This window comes from Musa acuminata, chromosome BXJ2-4 (genome assembly GCF_036884655.1).
Source record: "Musa acuminata AAA Group cultivar baxijiao chromosome BXJ2-4, Cavendish_Baxijiao_AAA, whole genome shotgun sequence".
NCBI classification, from domain to species: Eukaryota; Viridiplantae; Streptophyta; class Magnoliopsida; order Zingiberales; family Musaceae; genus Musa; species Musa acuminata.
The window spans coordinates 12283500-12308368 of record NC_088341.1 but is presented as its reverse complement, the minus strand read 5'-3'; the positions used below and the strand labels follow the sequence as shown (position 1 = coordinate 12308368).

Below are 24869 nucleotides of genomic sequence, written 5' to 3'. Positions count from 1 at the left end.
AAATCCGACTGAAACCGTACGTAGTATTCCGGCCTGATTTGATTTTATTTTATTTTCCTATAGCAAAGTAGTTCGGTTTGTTCTAGAAAATGTTATCTTGTACATTGTGTTTAGTTTAAATCGACTTCCGACTGGGCCGGCTGTCCCTACCAAAGATTGCTCTTAAGAGGCCGGCAGTAGGCCTATGTCTCTGCCGGCCATAGGCCTACTGCCAGCCTTCCTGACTTGGATCCCCAACAGCTTACACGGCCGCCACACGTCGTCGAGCTGCCGGCCATAGGCCTACTGCCAGCCTTCCTGACTTGGATCCCCAACTGCTTACACGGCCGCCACACGTCGTCGAGTGGAGATGGGTAAAAAGGCTTCCTTTCTCGAAAATATATGGTATGTTCCGAGTCTGTACCGAACGCATGCTCAAGTTTCCTTCACGCTCCCAGTCGGAAGAGTCACCGAACAAAGAGAGCCCATTGATCTTCGGAAGAATGGACGATCCTTCCTGACTTGAGATTGATGATGCTGGCCTCACGCGCATTGTATCAAACAATTGGTGTGCTCAGAATTGAACTCGAAACACGCATGCTTGGCAATATAAAGTCGCAACAAAGGAATCAATCTAATCGAACGCCAAGGGGTACCTGCAGTATGTCTCGTTCTTAATACACAGAAACAACCTCTCGTACGCGGAGGCCATCTTGCTGGCGGTGAACATGGACTTGGCGTACTCCCCGCACGCTCTCCCCCTCTGCGCCAACCTCGCCTTCCCTTCGCCCACCACCTTCTCCAACACCTCCAGCAACGCCTCCACGTTGGGCGAAAACGTGTACCCGAACTCCTCCTCCACCACTATCGTCCCCTTGATGCTCGGGAACCTCGTCGCCACCACCGGCTTCCCGCACTGCATCGCCTCCATCAGCGTCAAGTCCAACCCCTGCGGCCTCAGGGTGGGGTTCAAGAACACGTCCAACGAGTTGTAGAACCCATTCAGCTTCGAAGGTGGCACCGGGCCGAGCGCGATGACGTTGACCCCCAGATCGGCGTACCGCTGCGCCCAAGGCCCCGATCCGGCCACCACCAGATACACGTTCGGGTGCCTTGACAGCAGCTTGGAGAAGGCTTCGAAGAGGAGCGGATGGCCCTTGTCCTTGACCAGCCGCCCCGCCACGCCCATCACCAAGGCTGCGCCGCCGGGCAGTCCGATTTCCGCCCGGAACGCGTCGCCGAGCCGGGTGTCGGGTGCGAATTTGTCCTCGTCGACGCCGTTGAGGATGACATGGACTCGGCCCGATGGGATCTGGTAGACATCTCGCAGCATCTCCCCGGTGCTGTCGCTGATGGCTACGTGGTGGGCGTAGCTTCGGAAGAACCTGATCTCGTTCAGCACCTTGTAGATGGACTCCGCCAGGCTGCGGTTGAATGCCGGGGTCATGGGCTCGTCGGGACCGCGGGCCAGGTCCTGGTAGATGCCGGAGTGCAGGGCCTCCAAGGAGATGCCGTGCCAGGACACGACCAGGTTGGGCACGTCGCGGGCCCAGCGGTGGAACAGCGCCACGCTCTCCGAGTGGACCACGTCGAACGGGCCGCCCCGCGCCGCCTCCGCCTCGTACAGCCCCCACGCTTCGTCGCACCGCCAGCGGGCGTCGGACAAGAAGTGGAGCCGCGGGCGCCCGGGCTCCTCCTCTTCCTCTCCGCCTTCCGGCAGACGCTTGCCGGACGAGGGAGCGGAGGTAAAGACGTGCACGCGATGCCCGCGGCGGGCGAGAGCGGAGTGGAGGGTGAGGGCATGGCGCTCCATGCCGCCGGGCGCGGTGGCCACGGGCCATTTGCGGGAGAAGACGGCGATTCTCAGGACGGTCGGAGGGGGACGGTCGGACGTGAGCCTGAGGCTGTTCCAGGAGAAGTCCACGTGGCGGAGGTCGCCGGAGAATGCTCTCCTAGAGGAAGAGGAGGCGGCGGCGGTGGAGCAAGGGGAGAGGGACGGGGAGTGGAGGAAGAGGATGGCCACGGCAGAGAGGGTGAGGAGAAAGAGGAGAATGATGTGAAAGCTGGGGATGAGCGAAAGCATGTTGGAGTGGGGCTTCTTGGGGCGGTGGAAGGAGGAGGGGAAGGCCATCGACAGGGATCAGAGATGGTTTAGTGCTGCTGTGATTTGTGTGCGGGGGGCGAGAAGGAGAGAAGAAAGAGCAGTGGGGAAGTTGGCGTGGAGTTAGGCGAGAGTTGGAGACGGTGCGTTTCTCACGCCCCCCATTCGGTGCGTTTACTTGGTGTGGTGTTTGGCTCATTTGCACGCATTCTTCTTCAGCCATTGGGAGTCAAACACAGCATGACTCGAAATGTGGTGAGAATCGACCTTCATTTTTATCATGTGGTGGGGGGTGCCAAGAAAAGAAAAGAAAAGAAAAGAAAACAAAACAAAACAAAAGCTGTTGACTACGCTGGGATGGGGTTTGCTTCTCAAAGTTGCTTCCCTTCCCTTCCCTTCCCATCTCGACATGGAAGATCACCAAATACACCCGCCCAATGATGGATGGTCTACGTGAGATCTGAGCCACCGCCTCGCAGGATTCCTAATACACCCACGCTTTTTATCTTTGGGCCTCCGACGACACACACAGTTGCGAAAAACATGATGATCGATTCCACATTCGTCGACTCCGGTAATAATAAAATGTTGTTGGTTTTGGGACGCTGGCCGAACTAGTCGTCGTCCATCCAGATTCTATCAAGCAACCCACTTCACATTCTAGTATTATGCTACGTAACAAAATACGTATATATCATGCCGATGTGACGGTCCACTGGAGATCATCAATTCATTGGACGTGATCGATGAAGTATTATCGTGCTTATGAATTCTGGTTGTAAGCAACTCCGTGAACTGTTTCGCAACAGGTGGCCTATTTTTTTTGTTTTTGTTTTTGTTAATCTTCCGAGAGGGGCTCCTCCTGTCGTCGCCGCGTTCACTGCTTTCAAGTTAGATCCTACTTTTTAGGCGCCATCGAATCTCGAGAGACACAAGCATTCATGACGGTGATGCAACTCATCACCCCTTCTCTTGGATCGACGACGACAGGCACGGGGCCAACCGTCGGATTCGGTGCCCTCAGTCCAAATATAAAAGTCATACGATGGATCTGCCGACTGACTGAGTTGACTTCGTAGTGTTAACAAAGCAAATTGCATGGGTGACTGTCCTTTTAGTGTTAGAATAGTACTGTCATCCGAAAGGCGAGGTAGTAGTACTTAATCGCCGCTAAGGAACCCGACGAGAAGGGTACGCACATCCTGTGAAGAAAATAACATTCGAATATATATATTATCAGCCCATGGTTCAGCTAAATCTCTCAAATTCTTTTTTTTTTTTTTTTTGGAGATTTGATCGAGAAATCGTTGTTTCTTCGACGACACTTCTGTTCTTACAAGACAACACAATTCTGCAGTAAACTTTTACTGATTTCTATCAAACTTTTACTGTCATCCACCACAGATCAAAAACTTTCATCCATAGTCCTAAAACTCCACCAAATCACACCCTCAAACTGCACTCAAAAAAGCCACAAAACAAACCTAAACCGCAGCCTACATCTACTAATCCACCAACCATTTCAACCATCACTTCTCTCAACCTATACATGCCTTTAACCAGTCAACAAAAGAGAAATCTTAACATCACAGATTTGGAATCATATACTATGACATCTGAGGAGGCAATCAATGCTAAATTTGAAGCCTTTGAGGCACGAATGGAGGATAAGATTCGGACAACTAGCAAAGATCTGACAAACCTCCACCATTCAGGAGTACCAAACCAGGTTTGAAAGGTTATCTAATCAAACTCGTGATTGGTCTGAAAAACAGCTATTGGGGACCTTTATTGAGGGCTTAAAGCCGGAGATCCGGGGAGAAGTTAAGGCGCAACAACCATACACGCTTATGGCAGCCATCTCTTTCGCACGACTTTAAGAGGAGCGATTGAACCATGAAGCCCGGAGGACTAGGATCACTCCTCGACCTACAATACTAAAGCCCTCAGCCCCCCGCGCTTCCCGTGTAGGATGATCTATTTGCCATTACAGTAGAATTTCATAATTAATTTAGAAACGTTCCAAGAGACATCACCTAGTGTAGTCAGCCATTCTATACCAAGCATTGCCTCATAGTCATCAAGTGGTAGGAGAAAAAAATCGGTGATAATTTCTTGGTCTTGTAGTAATAGTTTCACCTGCAGGCATCTTTGGTCGCACTTTAGGATTCTGCCGTCGACCACCTTTACATCGAACTTGCTGCAACCTTCAATATGCAGTGCCATCCGAGTAGCAACCTTACTATTTAGGAAGTTATTAGTGCTGCCAGTGTCGATGAGAATGGTAATCAGCTGTTGTTTGAGAAGGCCTCCAACTTTCATCGTTTGCGGGTTTGAGTAGCCGACTAGTGCGTGTACCGTAATATCGGTCGGTTGTGGCTCTTCTTCCATATCTTCTATTTCATATTCAAGGCTCTTTTCTGGATATTCAATGACCTCTTCTTCTACTGGTTCAATCATAGGAAGTCTTCTTTTTCTATAGCGATGCTCGTGGCTCCACGGCTCGTCGCAATGCCAACATAACCCCTTCGCAGATCGCTCCCGAAGTTATTCTCTTGTTAACCTTTTCGGTGCAGGGACTCGGTTGATAGTAGGGGGGGCTGAGGGCTTTAGTATTGTAGGTCGAGGAGTGATCCTAGTCCTCCGGGCTTCATGGTTCAATCGCTCCTCTTGAAGTCATGTGAAAGAGATGGCTGCCATAAGCGTGTATGGTTGTCGCGCCTTAACTTCTCCCCGGATCTCCGGCTTTAAGCCCTCAATAAAGGTCCCTAATAGCTGTTTTTCAGATCAATCACGAGTTTGATTAGATAACCTTTCAAACCTGGTTTGATACTCCTGAATGGTGGAGGTTTGTCCGATCTTTGCTAGTTGTCCGAATCTTATCCTCTATTCGTGCCTCAAAGGCTTCAAATTTAGCATTGATTGCCTCCACAGATGCCATAGTATATGACTCCAAATCTGTGATGTTAAGATCTCTCTTTTGTTGACGGGTTAAAGGCATGTATAGGTTGAGAGAAGTGATAGTTGAAAGGGTTGGTGGATTGGTAGATGTAGGCTGCGGTTTAGGTTTATTTTGTGGCTTTTTTGGGTGTAGTTTGAGGGTGTGGTTTGGTGGAGTTTTGAAAGGTTGAAGGAGCATTAGTGAGTCCAAAAGACATTACCAAGAATTCATAATGACCATCATGTGTGCGGAATGCAGTTTTTGGAATGTCATCTTCACATACCCGAATTTGGTGGTAACCGGATCGGAGGTCCAACTTCGTGAAGACTCGAGCTCCTTTTAATTCATCAAGAAGTTCATCCACCACTGGTATTGGGTACTTGTCCTTGACGGTGATGCCATTTAAAGCTCGGTAGTCGATGCATATCCACCAAGTTCTCGCTGCCCTTCCACAGCCATCCATCAACCCTCCACAACCGCCCAAAGCAATTCCCACAATTGCTTAAAATTTCATCGCCAAATTTTGCTGTCATCTCCACCACCATGGATCATCCTTTGATCTCCCCATGAATTGCAATAGGTTCTGATTTTCTACCTTACTGCTACTACAATTTAGTTATCCTTATTTGAAAATTTCAAAAAAATTATTCTTATATTGCTGCATAAACTTTTCGTCGTAAAGTTTTCATCTCTATGACGAAAGATACATTGCAGAATTCCAACCGTATAGCACCGTCTGTTTGATCTTGCTACTGTGTTTTTTCTATCCAAATCTCTATGAAATTTTTATGACAACTTGACACTTCCTAACAGTAGATTTTCCTTTGGTTTTGTCAAAAAATTCTCAATATAAACCATTGATATTTTATGTCTAATCTGATATACTTGAAAATCTGCACTGTAAAATTTTAGCCGCATAGCACTATTTGTTTGATCTTGTACTATGTTGTTTCTATCCAAATCTCTACGAAATTTTTATGATAGCTTTGACACTTCCTAACAGTGGATTTCTCTTTGGTTTCATAAAAAAATTCTCAATATAAACTACTGACCTTTTACGTCCAATCTACTATACTTAAAAATCTGTGCTGCAGAAAATATCAGCCGCATATTGTTGCCTTAACCCATCTATTTGCAATCTTTTTTGAATGAAATTTCTTATACACTTCATAGATCATCTTGGCTTCCATCTAAGATTGATCTATTAAGATTGATCTAAGATTGATCTAAGATTTGCAGGAACGATTTTGCGTTCCTGCAAATTTTCGTCGTAACCCGCTGAAATTTTTCGATGAGAATTCTGCAATCGTAACTTGCACCAATTTCCTTGCTGTTATACTGCCGAAATTTTCTTGATTAAATTAGATATCCTTGCTATCATATAAACTGTGATTTTGCTATCAATTTCCTCCTCAATTCTCTTAAGTTTTTGGTGGAAATTACGTCGAGAAACCGTTGTTTCTTCGACGATAATTCTACTCTTACAAGACAGCACATACTAAGCCCATGGTCCATCTTCTTTCTTAATCTAATCCTAATATATATTATGGGATGTGTGGTAGCTGTGAAAATAGGTAAAAATAGGACAGCAACGAGGGCAACAAGGTAGATTTTTGCAGTAGCAAAAAGGAGGAGAAAAAGATAGAAATCCAAGGAGAAAGAAAGGGAAGAAAACAAGGATAATATAGAGAGACTGTTCTCAATCATCTAGTAGTGTTTTTATCTCAGGTTAGATCAAATCTATAGTAGATTTTTACTGTGATTACTTGAGGAGAATTAGGAAGGATTTAGAATTTTGAACACAGTGACGTGATCCTTGTATCCTAGTTATTTTATTATGATTATTGCTAGGGTTTTGGGTAAGGGATTAAGATTTGTATATTCATTATTCTTATAGTGGATTATCTCTAGTTTGCCCCATGATTTTTACCCTTCATTTTGGAGAGATTTTTCACATAAATCTTGGTGTTCTATCTGATTGTGATTTCATTTAATTCCGTTGCGTGTTATGACCTACTAGTATTTGTTCACATACAAAAGTTTATTTCTCTTTATATCCCATCATATATGTCATTGGTTTGCTTTTCATAGAGTTCCTCGACTATAACACAATTGTATAAACGATAATACTATAATTATTCAAATATCTTCTAAAAACACATATTTTTTTTATGTTTTAAGAAAGGGGTTCAAACGCTTGTTAAATTCGTGCATGTGCAGGCTGGAGGACGGGGAAATAAGTATCCATCTACTTCAAACATGAAGGACTGGCCAATTGAAAGCTAACAATCTTAATGTTGCACCACACGCCACCGGACCACTATCGGAAGTTTAGGCTATCAGGAAGGAAGCTGCGCTCGGCTTCCTTCTGAGGTGCGTGGATGCCGATGCCGCACTACAAGTTAAAGTGGATGCCATGATGGATGTGCTGCAGTCACCATCTTCACTAAGCAAACGAAAGCATTCTCTACTAGCCAGCTGTGGGGGCGCATAACAACTTCACTTCCTAAACTGCGAGGTGTGTGCTCTCCAAGCTACCCTCTTCTGGCTTCAGATGAGCCCATGACCACAACCATGTTTTCGACATCAGATAATTCCCCATATCGCCTCCGCACTAATAATTCTTGCAAAGATGTTTCTGACCCGATCCTTTGCTGCCTCTTTTGAGTGTACCCTCTCGCTCATCACGTCTTGACATGAGAGTGTCTAATTTGTTACAATCTGTTCATATAGATCTTGTTGATGATATGATATTTTTTTTCAGCTAACAATGTTGCCTCATAATCTTCAACTCAACCCACCCAAATATGACAGCTCATCAACATATTCCTTGTACAAAAATAAAGCTATCTTAAGGTGCTTTTCTTCATAACTAAGGAATGTATTAAAGGAGTTGGTTAGCAGTTGTAAAACACTTAATTTCGAAATTTTCTATGTATGAAGGGTTGTTTTATGCACTAGTATTTTTGTTTGTGTTGAGGGCAAAAAGACTTTAGAAACTGATGGTATTTTGACAGAAGCTCTCTTGGAGTTCTCACTTAAATTTTGTATCTCTTGAATGCTTTCTTGAGTGGTGAGTCTTTTATTTTAAGTTATGTATTCTTATTTAATTTCCTTAGGGCGGTGAACTTTCTGTATCCCTTTGTGTTTTTAAACTAGATGGTGAGCTGTTTTTTGATCTTATTGAAGTATTATCGTGAGTTTGTATATTTTCTATCTGAAAAACTATACTTTCGGTTTTCTTTTAAAATCTATTCTACTTTACCCCCCATTCTGCATCACCCCCGGTATCAGTTTGGTATCGGAACTAAAGGCTAGAGATTATGACAAGGCGGAATGGAAAAGATATAGTTGATGAAGGTAGTTGCCAAGAAGATAACGTTGAGTCATTGAGGCTGCAACTACGAAGATGATATTGAGTCATTGAGGCTGCAACTATGAAGATTGCTGCGTAGTCTATAAGAAAAAAAATGAAATAATCCAAGAACTTCAAAGTAGACACAACCAGCATGAAAATGATGTCCATGAATTTACTTCTGATGATGATACACCTCCTCATCCAAGGGAGTCGAGAAGATTTCGGGCAAGACATGGAGTCCTAGACGAGTGGTAGAATAAATACAATCCAAGATTAGATATTCCAGAGTTTGAAGATAAAATTAATGTTAATAACTTTATTGATTGACTTAATACAGTGGAAAGAATTTTTGATTTTCATTAACTACTAGAACAAAAGAAGGTAAAACTTGTAGCACTTAAACTTAGATGGAATGCATTTTTTTGATGAAAAAATATAAAGAAACAAAGAGAACGTGAAGGGAAGAGTAAGATCGTGACATAGGAAAAAATGAAAAGAGAGCTGAAGAGAAAATATTTACTTGACAATTATCGGCAAGAGATATTGATCAAAATCCATGATTTTAAGCAAAAATATCTTAGTTAGAAAAGTACATAGTAGAATTTGATAATTTAATATTAAAAGGAGAGCTTGTGGAACTAAAAGGGCAAACCATTGCAAGATTCTTAGGAGGTCTAAAGTATGAGATTGCTAATGTTGTTCAACTGCAGCCATATTGGTCTTTAAATGATGTAAGTAAGCTGACATTAAAAGTTGAAAAGTAACAGAAGTTTGAAAAGAGTTCTCGGTACGATTCAAAAGAAGGCTATTCAAAAGGAGGAAGTTTAAGCCTACTGTCCAAAGCAAGGTGATATCGAAGGTGAAAAAAAGGGGTGAAGAATCTACTGGCAGCAAAAGAACACCTAATTCTTCTACCCCAAGTGGCCGAAAATGCTTCAAATATCATAGTTTTGAGCATATTACTTCATATTGTCCAAATAAAATGATTGTAATTTTGGTTGAAGATCATAATGATGGAGGAGTAGATGTGTAATCACCGATAATTTCTCCTTAACATAAATTAATTACTATAAATGATGTATTACTTTATTACTAACTTCTATATCTGTGTACTATAGTTAAGGAAATAATTAAATTTAGTTTTCTTAATCACATGGATAAGTTAGAAATTCTACTAATCAATTAAATTATTAATTGATTTATTTTCTAATGAGTGATTTGATATTCAGGAAGTAAATAGTTTACATTCTATTTTTGTGAGTGAACAATAAGAGATGAATATTATATTACTTTCTTTATGTGTGAAAATAAATAAAAAATAAATTAAAAATAAAAATTAAATTATTACTTATCTTTCGGGGAGATATCATCTTTTCCTATATAAAGGGGCTACTTCTCCCACATTCTCCACTAAGCCTAACAATGGGAGGATTGAGGAGATGACTTCTTGGGGAGATGATATCGAGGAAGGGATAATCAAATAGAGGTAAGATCCTTTCTTTTTCAATTAGCTTTGATTTATGTTTTGAAATCTTGATATTGAGATTATTATTATTTTAAGATTCATAATGATGTTTTACTTTCGAAATTTCATGAGTAGTAAATAATGATAATTGATTTGTGTTGTTATAATGATTATTTGATTTATCTCGATCTCTTGAGCTTAAGTGAATTTTAATATTAATTTAATTATTAAAATTCTTATTTTTGGATTAACATAGTAGGTCTAATTTATTTAATTAGATATATCTATGTTTCAAGAATTATGTATGAATTTTTATAATATAATTAGTTTTAAATTTAATATCATGAATTTAAAATTTTAATTAATGAATTTGAGTCATTCTTTAATAATTTTAAATGTTGAAATCTAATTTGATAAGTGGAGTCTAATTGGGGTCTGACTTGAGTCAAGTTGATCGATCAGATCGAATCGACTCAACCCATGTGGTCATGTACGACCTAGCTCATGTGACCAAGTACAATCTAGCCCATGTGACTTGGCATGACCCAACCCATGTGGCTAAGCATGACCCAACCCATGTGGCTAAGTACGATATAGTCCATGTGGTCATGTATGACCCAACCCATGTGGCTAGGCATGAGCCAGCTCATGTGGCTAGGTACGATCCAGTCCATGTGGCCATGTATGACCCAACTTATATGGTAAGGTACGACCTAACCATATGGCTAGCCATCAGCCAGCTCATGCGATTGGTATGACCCAATCTATGTGGTTAGATACGACCCCAACTCATGTGTCTAGGACCAACTCGCGAGCTAAGCAAGGCCTAATTTAATGGCAAGGCTCAGCCCAATTTATAAGTGAGGCTTAGCCTAGTTCATGAAGTTAAGCTTGCCTAGCTATACAATTGGCATTAGACATATAGTCGCTCCTTTTATATAACCCGTCGTACTTCAACTCAACTAAGTACTTAGAACATGTATATGCAGTGTATGTGGAATATGTATATGCAGTGTATATGACCCGTCCAAGACTCAGGTGGGTTGGTTCAATTTGGGTTAGCATTATACAACATAGTCCAATTTCCTCCCTCTCTATTAGTTCGAGCTTATTAATTGACTAAATCAAACAGTTTGATCAATTAAAGCCGGTTTAGGGTGATTCCACACTAACTTGAGCAGTTCAAATCTATTTGACCTAATCGAGATCAATCAAATATAAATTAGACCAGTCTAGGGTGATTCCAGACTGGTTCTATAAGGATTTGATGTTGGTTCTATTAGATCATATTCGAATTAAGTTTGATTTAAGTCAATTAAGCTATTTCAATTAGAGTTTTGGTTGATTGAGGACTATTGAGATATTGATATTTCATGCTTTGATGATTTGATGAATTTAAAGGTTTTATCTGAAGATGTCATTTGAAAATAATTATTGGTTTTCTATTTTCTTATGTTTATGAAATTGATATGATGAGTATCATATAGTAGATATGACTAGACTAGTAGTTCACATTGGGAGTACAACCTGTGAAAGGAGCTACGGGCCCATCACAGTGCGGAGCCACCAATGAACATAGTCTAACAGATTTACATCAAGTATGGTATCTCATAATATTTAATCATATTAATTTCTTGATATATGCATGAGTGATTGGATGAATATAAATGAATGATCATAGATGTTTATGTATCCCTATTGAGGGCAGGTATGGCGATTCCCTTCGGGGATTAGTGGGCCATCAGACATGATGGTTAGATGGTTCCTCCATCCGCTGTTGGGAGGAACGTGTCCCCACTTGGGCGGGTGAGGGATACCACTCCATCCGTTGTTGGGAGTGCGATATGGATTATCTCCATCCGCCGTTGGGAGGAATCCATCCCATGGAATATGCCTCTCCATCCGTTATTGGGAGAGTGCACCATCGGGTGATGTACACCTTTGTTATTATGTATGTGTTGTATGCGGCTGATGCATGATTTTGTTTATTATGTAAGAAATTATCATCATTTTTTTGATACATAAGTTTTATGATGAATAGATATATTTTTTTATTGAATCATTGATACTTGTTTATATTTCATGAATATTGAAGATTAATTTTATGATTTTCTTGAGGTTCCTATAAGTATGTGTGGTTGCTAATATATTTTTATTTTATATTTATTTTCAAAGTAATTTACTACTATGTAATAGATCTGAAGCTTGGGTGGAAGAGACTTGTGACCCTATTAACAAGATGTTGTCATTTTTTCTGGTTAACAAAATATTTACTACTGTAAAGACAAGGATTTGAATTCAAAGACGAATAAAAAGAAAATGAGAGAGCTTATTATATAAATTATGGATAATAAAATATTTATTTATTATTCTTTTTATAAATTCGGGATGTGACAAGATGAAGCTGACGACGAACCAAAATATGATGAAGATAAGGAAGACGTTACTTATGCATATCATGGTCTGTCTATTGTATTGCAACATAGCTTACAAGTGTCTTATATGACCAAGGATGAAAGTTGGGTAAGAAAAAATGTGTTTCACACTAAATGCACTTCTCTTGGCAAGGTATGCTTGGTGATCATTGACAGCGGTAGCTTTGAGAATGCGGTATCTTTGGAGATGATACAAAAGCTAAAGTTAGACACAATCCCTCATCCATATCCATACCAATTATGTTGGTTGCAAAAAAAAAATGATATCAAGGTAACTAAAAGATGTTTAGTTTCATTTTCTATTAGCAAGTATTATAAGGACGAAGTATGGTGTGATGTTGCTCCTATGGATGCTTGTCATTTGCTGTTGGGAAGACCTTGGCATTATGATAGAAGGGTGTTGTATGACGACTACAAGCATACTTATTCATTTAAGGTGAATGAAAAGAAGATTATCTTAGCTCCATTACAACCTTCCGAAATTAGTGCACCAAAGAAGGAAGTTAGTGCTTTTATGTCCAATGGTGAGTGTGAATTAGACAAGGGTATTCATGTTTTGGCCCTAGTAATAGTAGAGGAGAATGAACAACATAAGAAAACACCAACAATCATAAAACCAATCCTGGAAGAATTTCAAGATGTTATACCGGAAGAGATTCCATATGACTTTTTACCTTTGAGAGATATTCAGCTTTACATTAATCTTATTCCGGGAGCTATTCTACCTAATAAGGTAGCATACAAAATGAGTCCCAAGGAGCATGAAGAACTTCAAAAGTAAGTGGATAAGTTGGTGAAAAAGAGGTTAATTCAGGAGAGCATAAGTCCTTATGCGCCAGCCTTGTTGGTGCCTAAGAAGGATAGTTCTTGAAGAATATATATGGACAGTCGCACCATCAACAAAATCACAGTGGACTATCGTTTTCCTATTCCAAGGTTAGATAATTTACTTGATCGATTGTGTGGTGCTTATATTTTCTCTAAAATTGATTTGAGGAGTGACTATCACCAAATAAGAATGAGACCCAAAGATAAGTGAAAAACATCATTTAAAACTAGAGAAGGCTTATATGAATAGTTGGTTATGCCATTTAGGCTATCTAATGTTCCTAGCGCTTTTATGAGATTTATGAATCACATATTTAAGTTATGCATTAGAATATTTATTGTAGTTTACTTTGATAATATATTGGTGTACAACAAAAGCGAAGAGGAGCATATGAATCATTTGAAAGAGATCTTTCTTATTTTGAGGCAACAAAAGCTTTATTCTAATATAAAGAAGTGTGATTTCTTTACTTCTAGTGTTATATTTTTGGGGTATGTTGTTTCAAAAGATGAAATCATGATGGATCAAAATAAGGTAGAAGCTATTCTCAATTGGTCAACACCTGCTTCATTATATGATGTAAGGAGTTTTCATGGCTTAACTTTCTTTTACAGAAGATTTATCAAGGATTTCAGCTCTATTATCGCTCAATGTATGAAATGTGTGAAATTCAAATAGATTAGTCAGGCTAATGATGTTTTTGAGCTCGTATCTTAGTTCTACCAAATTTTGACAATGTGTTTGAGGTTGAATGTGATGCATCTAATATGGGAATTGGTGCTGTTTTGAGTCAAGACAGAAAGTCCATTGCTTTTTTTTAGTGAGAAGCTGAATGATACAAGAAGGAAATATTCTACCTATAATAAGGAGTTCTATATCATTTATCGAATTTTATCTGATCGGAGTTAGTATCTTCTTGCTAAGCCATTTGTGATATATTTAGATCATGAGGCATTAAAGTTCATTAATCACGAGCACAAGCTAAACAATAGGCATGCAGCTTGGGTAGAGTTTTTGAAATCTTATAACTTTACAATCAAGCACAAATCTGGTGTTCAAAATGTAGTTGCTGATGCATTGAGCAGAAAGTATTCTTTATTATCAGTAATAGATGTCAAAGTGGTTGGATTTAAAACATTCAAAGACCTCTGTGAGAATGATTTGGATTTCAGCTTAATATGATATAATTGTAAATCAGGTTCCTTTCAATAATTTTCTATCTTTGATGGTTTTCTTTTTTGAGTTAATGTTTTATGTGTTCCATCTTGTTCTTTGAGACAAGTAATTCTAGCTGAAGCTCACGGTGGTATTTTAGGTTGATATTTCGGTAGAGACAAGACTTTAGCTCTTGTTCAATCAAACTTCTATTGGCATAAGCTGTTTAGAGATGTGGAGAGACATATAAAGCAATGCCGAATATGTCATTTGGCAAAAATAAGAAGTCAAAATTATGGATTGTACACTTCATTGCCTATGCCAAATGCTCCATAGGAGGATATTAGTCTTGATTTTGTTTTAGGACTGCCAAGAACTCAAAGGAACAAGGATTCTATTATGGTTATTGTTGACATATTTTCAAAAATGTTTCACTTTGTTCCCTGCAATAAATTGAATGATGCATCTCATATTGTTGATTTGTATTTTAAGGAGATTGTTAAATTGTATGGTATTCCAAGAACTATGGTGTCTGATCGAGATTCAAAATTTCTTAGTAATTTTTGGAGAACTCTTTGGAAGAAGCTGGGTACTTCTTTGAATTTCAGCAGCTCACATCATTCACAAACCAATAGGCAAACTAAGGTAATGAATAGAAGCTCGAGAAATTTGCTTAGAAGCTATGTTGTCAAGAATATTAAGCAGTTGGATCTCATTCTTCCACAAATTGAGTTTGCCTACAATTGTTCTATGCATCATAGTATTGGTAAGAGTCATTTTGAGATTGTTTATGGTGCTAATCCTACTGGTCCTTTAGACTTCATTCCTTATTCGACAACTACGCAATTTAGCGGAGATGCTAATGAGAGAGTAAAGCAAATAAAGAAGCTATATGAGGGTGTTAAAGCAAATATAGAAAAGCAAAATGAGAGGTACATGGAAGTTGCCAACAAATACAAAACATATGGAGTTTAATGTTAGTGATTTGGTTTGGATTCATCAAAGGAAGGAGAGTTTTCTACCGGACAAATTTGGAAAATTGAAACCAAAAGCTGATGGTCCATTTAAAGTATTTAAGAGAATTAGCAAAAACGCTTATAAGATCGAGCTACCTGAAGATTACGGAGTGTCCCCAACATTTAATGTTGTTGATTTAAGTCATTTTCAAAATTATGTTGACGAAACAAATAAGGACTTGAGGACAAGCCTTTTTCAACTAAGGCAGATTGACACGAGAGTGTCTAATTTGCTATAATATACTCATATGAACCTTGTTAATGATATAGTATTTTTTTAGATAATAATGTTGCCTCAAAATCTTTAACTCAGCCCACCCAAATATGATAGCTCAACAGCACATTCCCTACACAAAGATATATGTATATAAATATATTGCTGAATTTTGGATTTTGATGTTGAAATTAATTGATAAATTGTTTGACATAATTTATGTGTTGAGATAATTGTGCATGATTAACTACGATAGCGGTAAGGCATAAAGCATTTGATGGGCCAGAGTCGAAGATTCGAACGATGTATTGGAAGTGGGTCGGGAGCTCGTCGAGAGTTCGTTTGGAGTTTGCTGGAATCTCGTCGGAAGATTGTCGAGTGTTCATTGGAAGATCGCCGAGATTTCGTCGGGAGTTCGCCGGATGCTCGTTGGAAGACTCGCCGAATGAAAAATCGACATACCGGACTAATTGGTTGCCTTAAATGTAGTTAAAACATTAGTGTTGAATCTCGGATTTTGATGATGAAGTCAATTGTAAATTGTTTGATCTAATATATATGCTGAGAAAAGTGTACAAAATTAACTACGATTGCAGTAAGACATAAATCAGGTATTTTGTGAGAGTCGAGATTGAGATCTCGTTGGGAGTTTAAGGGTTTGTCAGAAGTCCAAACATTCATCGAAAGTTTTGTCGGAACCAATTGAGAAGTCTAGGAGCTTACCAAAGAAGTTCATCAGAATTTGTCAAGAAGATCATCGTAAAATCCAGGAGCTTGTTGGGAGTCTGTCGGAGCATTGCCGAGAGTTCGTCGGATGTTCGCCGGAAGTACGCCGAAAGCTCGTCGGAAGAGGAATTGACACACCAGAATAAGAAGTGCTGTGATCATGTCTTAATTATTATAGTTAGAACATAAATTCAGTTAGAATTGGGAGGTAATCCCACTAACTTAATTAGGGGCCAATTGGGTCCTTAACAAGGCTGAATTGGGTCGAATTGAGTAGCCCATTCAGCCACTAAATTTTTGGTCGGCGATGGCACCGCTTAGAAAACCCAGTCTCCCAGGTAGTCTGGACGGTGGTACCGTCGGCAATTATTGCTGTCAGGCGGTGGTATTGCCCCTGTCAAGTGGTGGTACCGCCAGAGCTCTGTCTCCGAGCTTTGTCAAGCAGTGGTACTGCCTAGTGTAAGGTGTTAGGCAATGGTACCGCCAGAGCTCGGTCTCCGAGCTTTGTCAGGCGGTGGTACCGCCTAGTGTCAGGTGTTAGGCGGTGGTACCACCAGTACTCGGTAAATCTGAGATGAAACACTTTTTGACTCCATTTTTGAAAGTCATTGGGGCATATAAATACCCCACTTTTTTTAGCATGAAAAGGTACCAAAGTGTGATTATAATCTCAAGTTATTGGGGTGTAAAAGTGTTGTAAACAAGTGCTAAAGTCCTCCTCCTCCCATTCTAAATTTTGAGATCATTCAAGAGAGGTGTTAGACTTGTAAGGGTTCTCTCCTAAACTCTGGAAAAAGAGAAAGTGCTATAAAGAGGTGTTCGGTCTTCACCTATTGAAGGAAGGCCTTTAGTGGACGCCGGAGACCTCGTCGCAGGAGGAATCCAAAAGTGGATGTAGGTCACCTTGACCAAACCACTCTAAATTCCGGTTTGCTTTTCATTTATGTAATTTACTTTACTATAAATCTCCTTAATCTTTTCTTGCACTTTTACCAAAGCTTTCAAGTTCAACTTCTGTCCGAAATAAATTGAATCGAAACCATTTTCATCAGAATCGGTTTTAAATGAAACAAACAATTTTCTGAAATCGTGAAAGTTTTCCACTACAGTAATTCACTCCCCCCTCTTAGTGCCGCTCTTGATCGTAACAGTTGGTATCAGAGCAAGATTCATTCTCGTTTGGTTTAAAATCCAAGAGAGATGGCATTTGCCAGCAACCAAGAGGGTCATTCAATTACACGTCCGCCCATGTTCAATGGGATGGATTACACATATTGGAAGACTAGAATGAAGATCTTCCTAATTTTAATGGATTTTGAGCTATGGAACATTGTCAAAAATGGTTTTTAAAAGTCTTCTCTTCCAATGAACGATTGGAATGAGTTGGAGAAAAGGACTTTCACTTTAAATGTCAAGGTTTTGAATGCCTTATTTTGTGCATTAGATAAAAACGAGTTTAATCGAGTGTTGATTTGTTAAACAGTTTTCGATATTTGGCACATACTCGAAGTGACTCATGAAGGCACTAGTAGAGTGAAGGAGTCAAAAATTAATCTTTTAGTGTGCACTTATGAGTTGTTTTGGATGAAACCGAGTGAGACTATTAGAGATATGTACACCCGATTTATTGATGTCGTCAATGGTCTAAAAGGACTTGGTAAAAGTTTCTCGGATTTTGAACTTGTTAATAAAATTTTAAGATCCCTTCCAAAGAGTTGGAACCCTAAAGTAACGGTCATTCAAGAGGCCAAAGATCTGAATAATTTTCCTCTCGAAGAACTAATTAGATCGCTAATGACCTATGAAATAACTTGTAAAGCTCATGAAGAGCTTGAGGACACCCTTCCAAATAACAGGAAGGATATGGTACTAAGAACCCAAGAAGATCACTTGAAAGAAAACTTAAGTGATGAGGACCTTGATGAAGATTTGTCACTCTTAACAAGAAAATTCAAAAAAAGAATAAAAAGGAATAAATTTAAACCCAAGAAAGATTAAGTAATATGCTACAAATGCAAGAAGCTGGGACATTACAAGAGCGAATGTCCTCTAGCCAAGAAAAGGCAACTAAAGAAGAAGGCTCTCAAAGCAATATGGGATGACTCAAGTGCATCCGAAGAAGAGGAGCTCACCATCACCGAGCAAGTTGCTCACTATGCACTAATGGTCATTTGAGATGAGGTAACAAGTTCATTTGATGCAAATTTATCCTTTAATGAACTATTAAATTCTTTTCATGATTTATTTGATGAAGGCAAATCAATTAATAAAAAATATAAATTGTTAAAAAAGAAGCATGCTTCTCTTGTGATTTCGATAGATTAAAGGTTAAGCATAATAGTAGTTTAACTCCTTATACGAAATGTGATGAACTAGAAATACTTAAAAATGAAAACTTGCTACTCAAAGAAATCTTAGAAAAATTTGAGGTTGGTAGCAAGTCTTTGAACATGATCCTTACCAATAAGGGTCACGTTCATAGGAGAAGTGGAATCGGATTTGTGAGTAGCTCTCATCAAAATCCAACCACCTTTGTTAAAGGGTCGACCTTGCATGTTTCACCTCACATCAAATGCAACTTTTGTTGCAAACTCAAACATATTACCTATAAATGTTCACTTAAAAGATATAGTCCACATAGATTGATTTGGGTTTATAAAAGAACCTTAAATGACTCAATGCAACATGATAAGATATGTAGATCGATTTTTGAGGCACCCAAGGTCAAATGGGTACCTAAAAATCATCCTTTTTTAAAGAAAAATATACCATCACAAGCTAGGAGCAAGAGATGGTACCTTGATAGTGGATGCTCAAGGCATATGACCGGAGATCCATCTCATTTCTCTAAGCTCACTAGCCTAGACGAAGGATATGTCACCTTCGAAGACAACAACAAGGGTAAAATCATTGGCAAAGGAACCATAGATAACAAATCCAACCTTCTTATTGAAGATGTATTGTTAGTTGATGGTTTAAAATATAACCTTTTGAGTATTAGTCAATTATGTGATAAAGAATATATCGTTAGATTTAAATCTAATGCTTGTATTGTTAAAAAATCACACAAAAACATATTTATGATTGCCCTAAAACAAAATAATGTATACACTATAGAGATTGATGATTTTTGTAATGAAATGTGCTTTTTGATTTTGAATGATGATGCTTGGCTTTGGCATAGTAGATTAGGTCATGTTAGCATGAAACTAATCTCTCAAATTTCATCTAAAGAACTTGTAAGAGGAATTCCTCATATCAAGTTCGTCAAAGATAATGTGTGTAATGCATGTCAATTGGGAAAACAAATAAAATGTAGCTTTAAACCTAAGAACCAAATAAGTACCTCTAGACCTTTGCAATTGATCCATATGGACTTGTTCGGATCAATTGCTACATCAAGCCTAGGATGTAGCAAATACATATTTGCCATCATGGATGATTATAGTAGATACATATGGACTTATTTTTTGGCACACAAAAGTGAATGCTTTAGGTATTTCTCTAAGTTTTGTAAGTTTGTTCAAAATGAAAAGGGTTTTATGATTTCATCAATTCGAAGTGATCACGGTGGTGAATTTCAAAACCATAATTTCTAAGAATTTTATGAATATAATGGATACAACCACAACTTCTCTACTCTAAGAAATCCTCAATAAAATGGAGTAGTAGAAAGAAAGAATAGAAACTTACAAAAAATGGCAAGAACCATGTTAAACGAACATAGCTACCCAAATATTTTTAGGCCGAAGCCTTAAATACGACATGATATGTTATGAATAGGGTTCTAGTAAGGCCACTACTTTCCAAGACTCCTTATGAGTTGTGGAACAACGAAAAACCCAACGTTTCATACTTTAAAGTTTTCGGATGTAAATGTTTTATTTTGAATGAAAAAGATGCCTTAGGTAAATTTGATGTAAAATCTGATGAAGGAATTTTTCTTGGCTATTCTTTTGTTTCTAAAGTATTTCGTATCTTTAACAAAAGAACTTTGATTATAGAAGAATCTATTCATGTTGTTTTTAATAAAAATTCCAAAGTTAAGAAAAATGATTTTGATAGTAATCTTAATTTTGATACTTTGAATTTTAATGATTCCCCTTCTTCATCTAGCAACTTGGATGCATCTTCTTCCGAACCTTCTTTACCAAAGGAATGGAAGTATGTAGATGCTCATCCTAAGGAGCTAATTATAGGAGACACATCGAAAGGGGTTCAAACTCATTCTTCTTTTAAAAATTTTTGTGCCAACGCTACTTTTCTCTCCCAAATTGTACCTAAATGCATTGATGAGACCATGAAAGATGTTTTATGGGTCATCGCAATACAAGAAAATTTGAATCAATTTGAGAAAAAAATGAGGTGTGGAAGCTTGTTCCAAGGCTAAATGACCATTTAGTTATTGGTACTAAATGAGTCTTCAGAAACAAGCAAGATGAATCTGGTATCCTAGTTAGAAATAAAGCTAGATTAGTGGCCAAAAGTTTCAACCAAGAAGAAGGTATCGATTACGAAGAAACCTTCACTCATGTGGCTCGATTAGAAGCCATAAGGATACTCCTTGCCTATGCTAGTAGTAATAATTTTAAATTATTTCAAATTGATATTAAAAGTGTTTTTCTTAATTGCTTTATTTCTAAAGAAGTTTATATTGAACAACCTCCTAGATTGAGAATGATGATTTCCCTAGTCATGTATTTAAATTGACTAAAGCTCTCGATGGATTGAAACAAGCCCCAAGGGCTTGGTATGAGAGACTTAGCTCATTTCTAATTCATAATAATTTCTCTAAATGCAAGGTCGATACTACATTGTTTATCAAAAAATTTAAAAATAATTTTCTTATTGTTCAAATTTATGTTGATGATATTATTTTCGGTTCCATGAATAAATCTCTTTGTGAATCATTTGCTAAAAGTATAAGTCTTGAATTTGAAATGAGTTTGATGGGGGAATTAACTTTCTTTTTAGGCTTATAAATCAAACAACTAAGTAATGACATTTTTCTTAGTCAAACAAAATATACTTTAGATTTGCTAAAAATGTTTAATATGGATAGCTCAAAGGCTATCAATACTCCCATGAGTAACTCTATTAAGTTAGACATTGATGAAAATGGAGAAAGCTTTAATAAAAAAACTTATAGGGGTATGATAAGAAGTTTACTATACCTCACCGCAACTAGACCGGATATCATATTTAGTGTAGGTCTTTGTGCTAGGTTTCAATCTAATCCTAAGATATCTCATCTTAAAGTAGTTAAGAGAATTCTTAGATATCTTAAAGGTACCACTAATATAGGATTATGGTATCCAAAATCTAAAAACTTTGAACTAATTGCATATGCTGATGCAGATTTTGCTGGATGTAGATTAGATAGAAAAAGCACATCCGGAACTTGTCAATTTTTAGGACACACACTTATTTCTTGGTCTTCCAAGAAACAAAACTCAATTGTTCTATCTACAACTGAAGCTGAGTACATTACAGCCAATGCATGTTATGCACAAGTTGTGTGGATGAAAAACACTTTAGAGGATTATAAGATTCATCTTAAAAATATTTCCATAAAATGTGATAACACAAGTGCAATATGTTTAACAAAAAATCTCATTCAATACTCTAGAACTAAACATATTGATATTAGGCATCACTTTATACGAGATCATATTAATAATCATGATGTAATCTCAGAGTTTATTGATACAAAACATCAATTAGCTGATATCTTTACAAAACCTTTAAGTGAAGAACAATATGATTTTATTAGAAGAGAGTTAGGAATATTAATTTATCCAAATGCATGAATTTGATGTATATCTTTTCTGGACTATCTTTTTTTATTTCATAAATGGAGCTTTCATGAACTTATTTCGTTTTTATCTTCCTTGGTATCAAGTTTACTTCATACCCTTGCTCCATCACTAAATGATTTTTGATACACTTAATCACTTCATGGATTTCAATAACAAATACATCTCTCACGAGTTTATCTCTTGTAAATTTTTTTTTTTAATGAGAAATGGATTTGACTTATGAATTTCTTTTTCATATGATGCTTCTTAGTCTTCTCATGAAAGATGAATTTTATAAATGGATATCTTGATCCTAACAATTGGAGTTGATTTGATTTCACATGAATATCTTGATCCTTAGAAAATTGAAGCATGATTTAATGAAGCTCTTTTATCATTTTTAACTTGATTCAAATCATTTTACAAAGTTAGTTCTTAGTGGATTTCCTCCTTACTTTCCTTCTTCATGCCAAGTTTTGATGAAAAAAGGGGAGAAGTTGATGGAAGCTATCTCTTTAATATTTATCACTTTTAATGTGAGAACTTTTGAATGATACCATGTCATGAATGCTTAAAATATGATTGGTATATAAATTGAAATGTGGAATGAATTTTTACCACACTTGTATTGTTGAATCGTTCTTCTTTTTATTAATGACAAAGGGGGAGAAATAATACCAAAATGTGATAAATTGATGACAAATGTATGCAATGTATTTCATCATATATACCTGAAATGTTTGCTTGATAAATTTTCTTCATTATGATAAGATATCTAGAGTTTAACTTGCTATTTTACAATTGATATCTTGCCATAGAATGATGAATTGCTATCTTTGTCATCTTTCATATTTGAAACATCATACTTGAAAATGGATGTCATGCCTTGACATCATTTTGAGAATATTGGATCATGATAGGAATCATGATGTGCATGTTGATAAGTTTAATAAACTTATCTTACCTGTTTGTTTCTTGAATTCAAAGGCCTTGAATTCAAGAATGTCTTTTCTCAAGTATGGCATATAGATAAAGGGAGAGATTGTTGAATCTCGGATTTTGATGATGAAGTCAATTGTAAATTGTTTGATCTAATTGTTGAATCTCGGATTTTGATGATGAAACTAATTGATTGTGTTTAGATGTTTAACTGCATTTTGAGTGATGCAGGTCTACTCGATCAGGATTAGACAGTTAACGCAGGAGGAATTGACGTTGCGACGGAGGAGATCACGTTAGGATATTGGATGGCAGAAGGCTTCGGATGTCGGGCATCGGGCCAAGAGCGGAATTGTGCCAAGGATATCGGGGTTGCGGAGGTCAACCGCCAATTGGGTAACAAGCCACAAGAGAGGACGATGCACTGAAGAATCGGACGAAGCGCCAACCAATGACGTGCTGGGCAACAGAATGTCAATTCGCGTTGTAATAATTGTCTAGATCGGAGTAGAGTTTTGGCTTGTGTATGAAGGATTAACTACGATAACCAGAAAACACAAAGCAAGAATACCAGAGTCAGTTCGATGGACGTTTAAGAGTCCGAAGAATCATCGGAGATGCTGCCGAAACCAACCGAGAAGAAATCGGGAACTTGTCGAAATTTTCGGAAGCTCACCGAAGAAATCGTCGGAGTTTCACGGAGATCACCGAGAAGGCTCGGCTACTCATTAAAGTCATCACAAGATCGGGAGCTTGCTGGGAGTCCATCGGAAGAAGTTCGTTGAAAAGCTCGCCGGAACAAGACTCGACGTTCGCGGTTGAAAACTTGCTTAGGATGTTTTTAGTTATGTAGTTCACTTGTAATTAGGATTAGGATTAAGAGATAATCCTATATCCTGGTTAGGGGCCAATTGGGCCCAAAATTAGACTTGGTTTAGGCTAAATTTAAAGCCCAACCAGTGAACCGAAGGGTCTGGCGATGGCACCGCCCAGCACCCGAGAGCCAGGCGGTGGCACCTTCCAGCACCCGAGAGCCAGGCGGTGGCACCTTCCAGCACCCGAGAGCCAGGCGGTGTCACTGCTTGGCTGGGCAGTGGCACCGCCAGTCCACTATCAGTGTCAGACACTGATAGGCGGTGGCACCGCCAGCATTGGAAACCAAAGAGAATTCAAATTTTGGAGCCCAAATTTGAATCCTCTTGAGGCCTATAAATACCCCTCAAATCTCAACTGAGATTACAACTTTTTTAGAAGCAATTGATTGAGAGAAAGGTCTTACAAAAGTCTTAGCAAGTCTTGTTTTCAATTTGCTGGTGTTCACCTCCTTCTTTCTTGCTGAAAATCTGTAAGAGAGTGAACCGCTTGTAAAAAGTTGTAAGAGGGGTATTTACCCTTCCCCTTCAAGAGATTTGCTAGTGGAAGGTGGGAGCCTTATTGAAGAGGGCCTCGCAAGTGGATGTAGGTCATTTGACCGAACCACTTTAAAATCGGCGTGATCTCTGGTTTGCATTTTATTATTGCTATTTACATTACTGCAAACCTTCTTACGTGCTTTATTTCCTCATTACCTTTGCTGCACAACTTTACAAATACGCTTTCAAGTTAAGCACTTCCGAGTTCGATTTTTATCGTATCGAAAGATTTGTCCAAAACCGAAGTTTTAATCCGCTGCACTAATTCACCCCCCCGCCTCTTAGTGCCACTCCGATCCTAACACCAATCTATATGTTGAGAAAAGTGTGCAGGATTAACTATGATAGTAGTAAGACATAAAGCAGGTATTGTGCGAGAGTCAAGATCGAGATCTCGTCGGGAGTTCAAGAGTTCGTCGGAAGTCCGGACGTTCGTTGGAAGTTCTGCCGGAACCAACCAAGAAATCCAGGAGCTTGCCAAAAAAGCTCGTCGGAACTTGC

General features: G+C 38.5%; 1 protein-coding gene across 1 annotated transcript; it reads right to left on the bottom strand.

Moving 5' to 3' along the window:
* Window positions 1-559: 559 nt before the first annotated feature.
* LOC135610063 (uncharacterized) lies at window positions 560-2291 on the bottom strand. Its single transcript, XM_065104036.1, has one exon. It carries the CDS (start codon window positions 2108-2110, stop codon window positions 614-616), a length of 1497 nt encoding a protein of 498 aa, XP_064960108.1. The 5' UTR covers window positions 2111-2291; the 3' UTR covers window positions 560-613.
* Between the last annotated feature and the right edge of the window lie 22578 nt (window positions 2292-24869).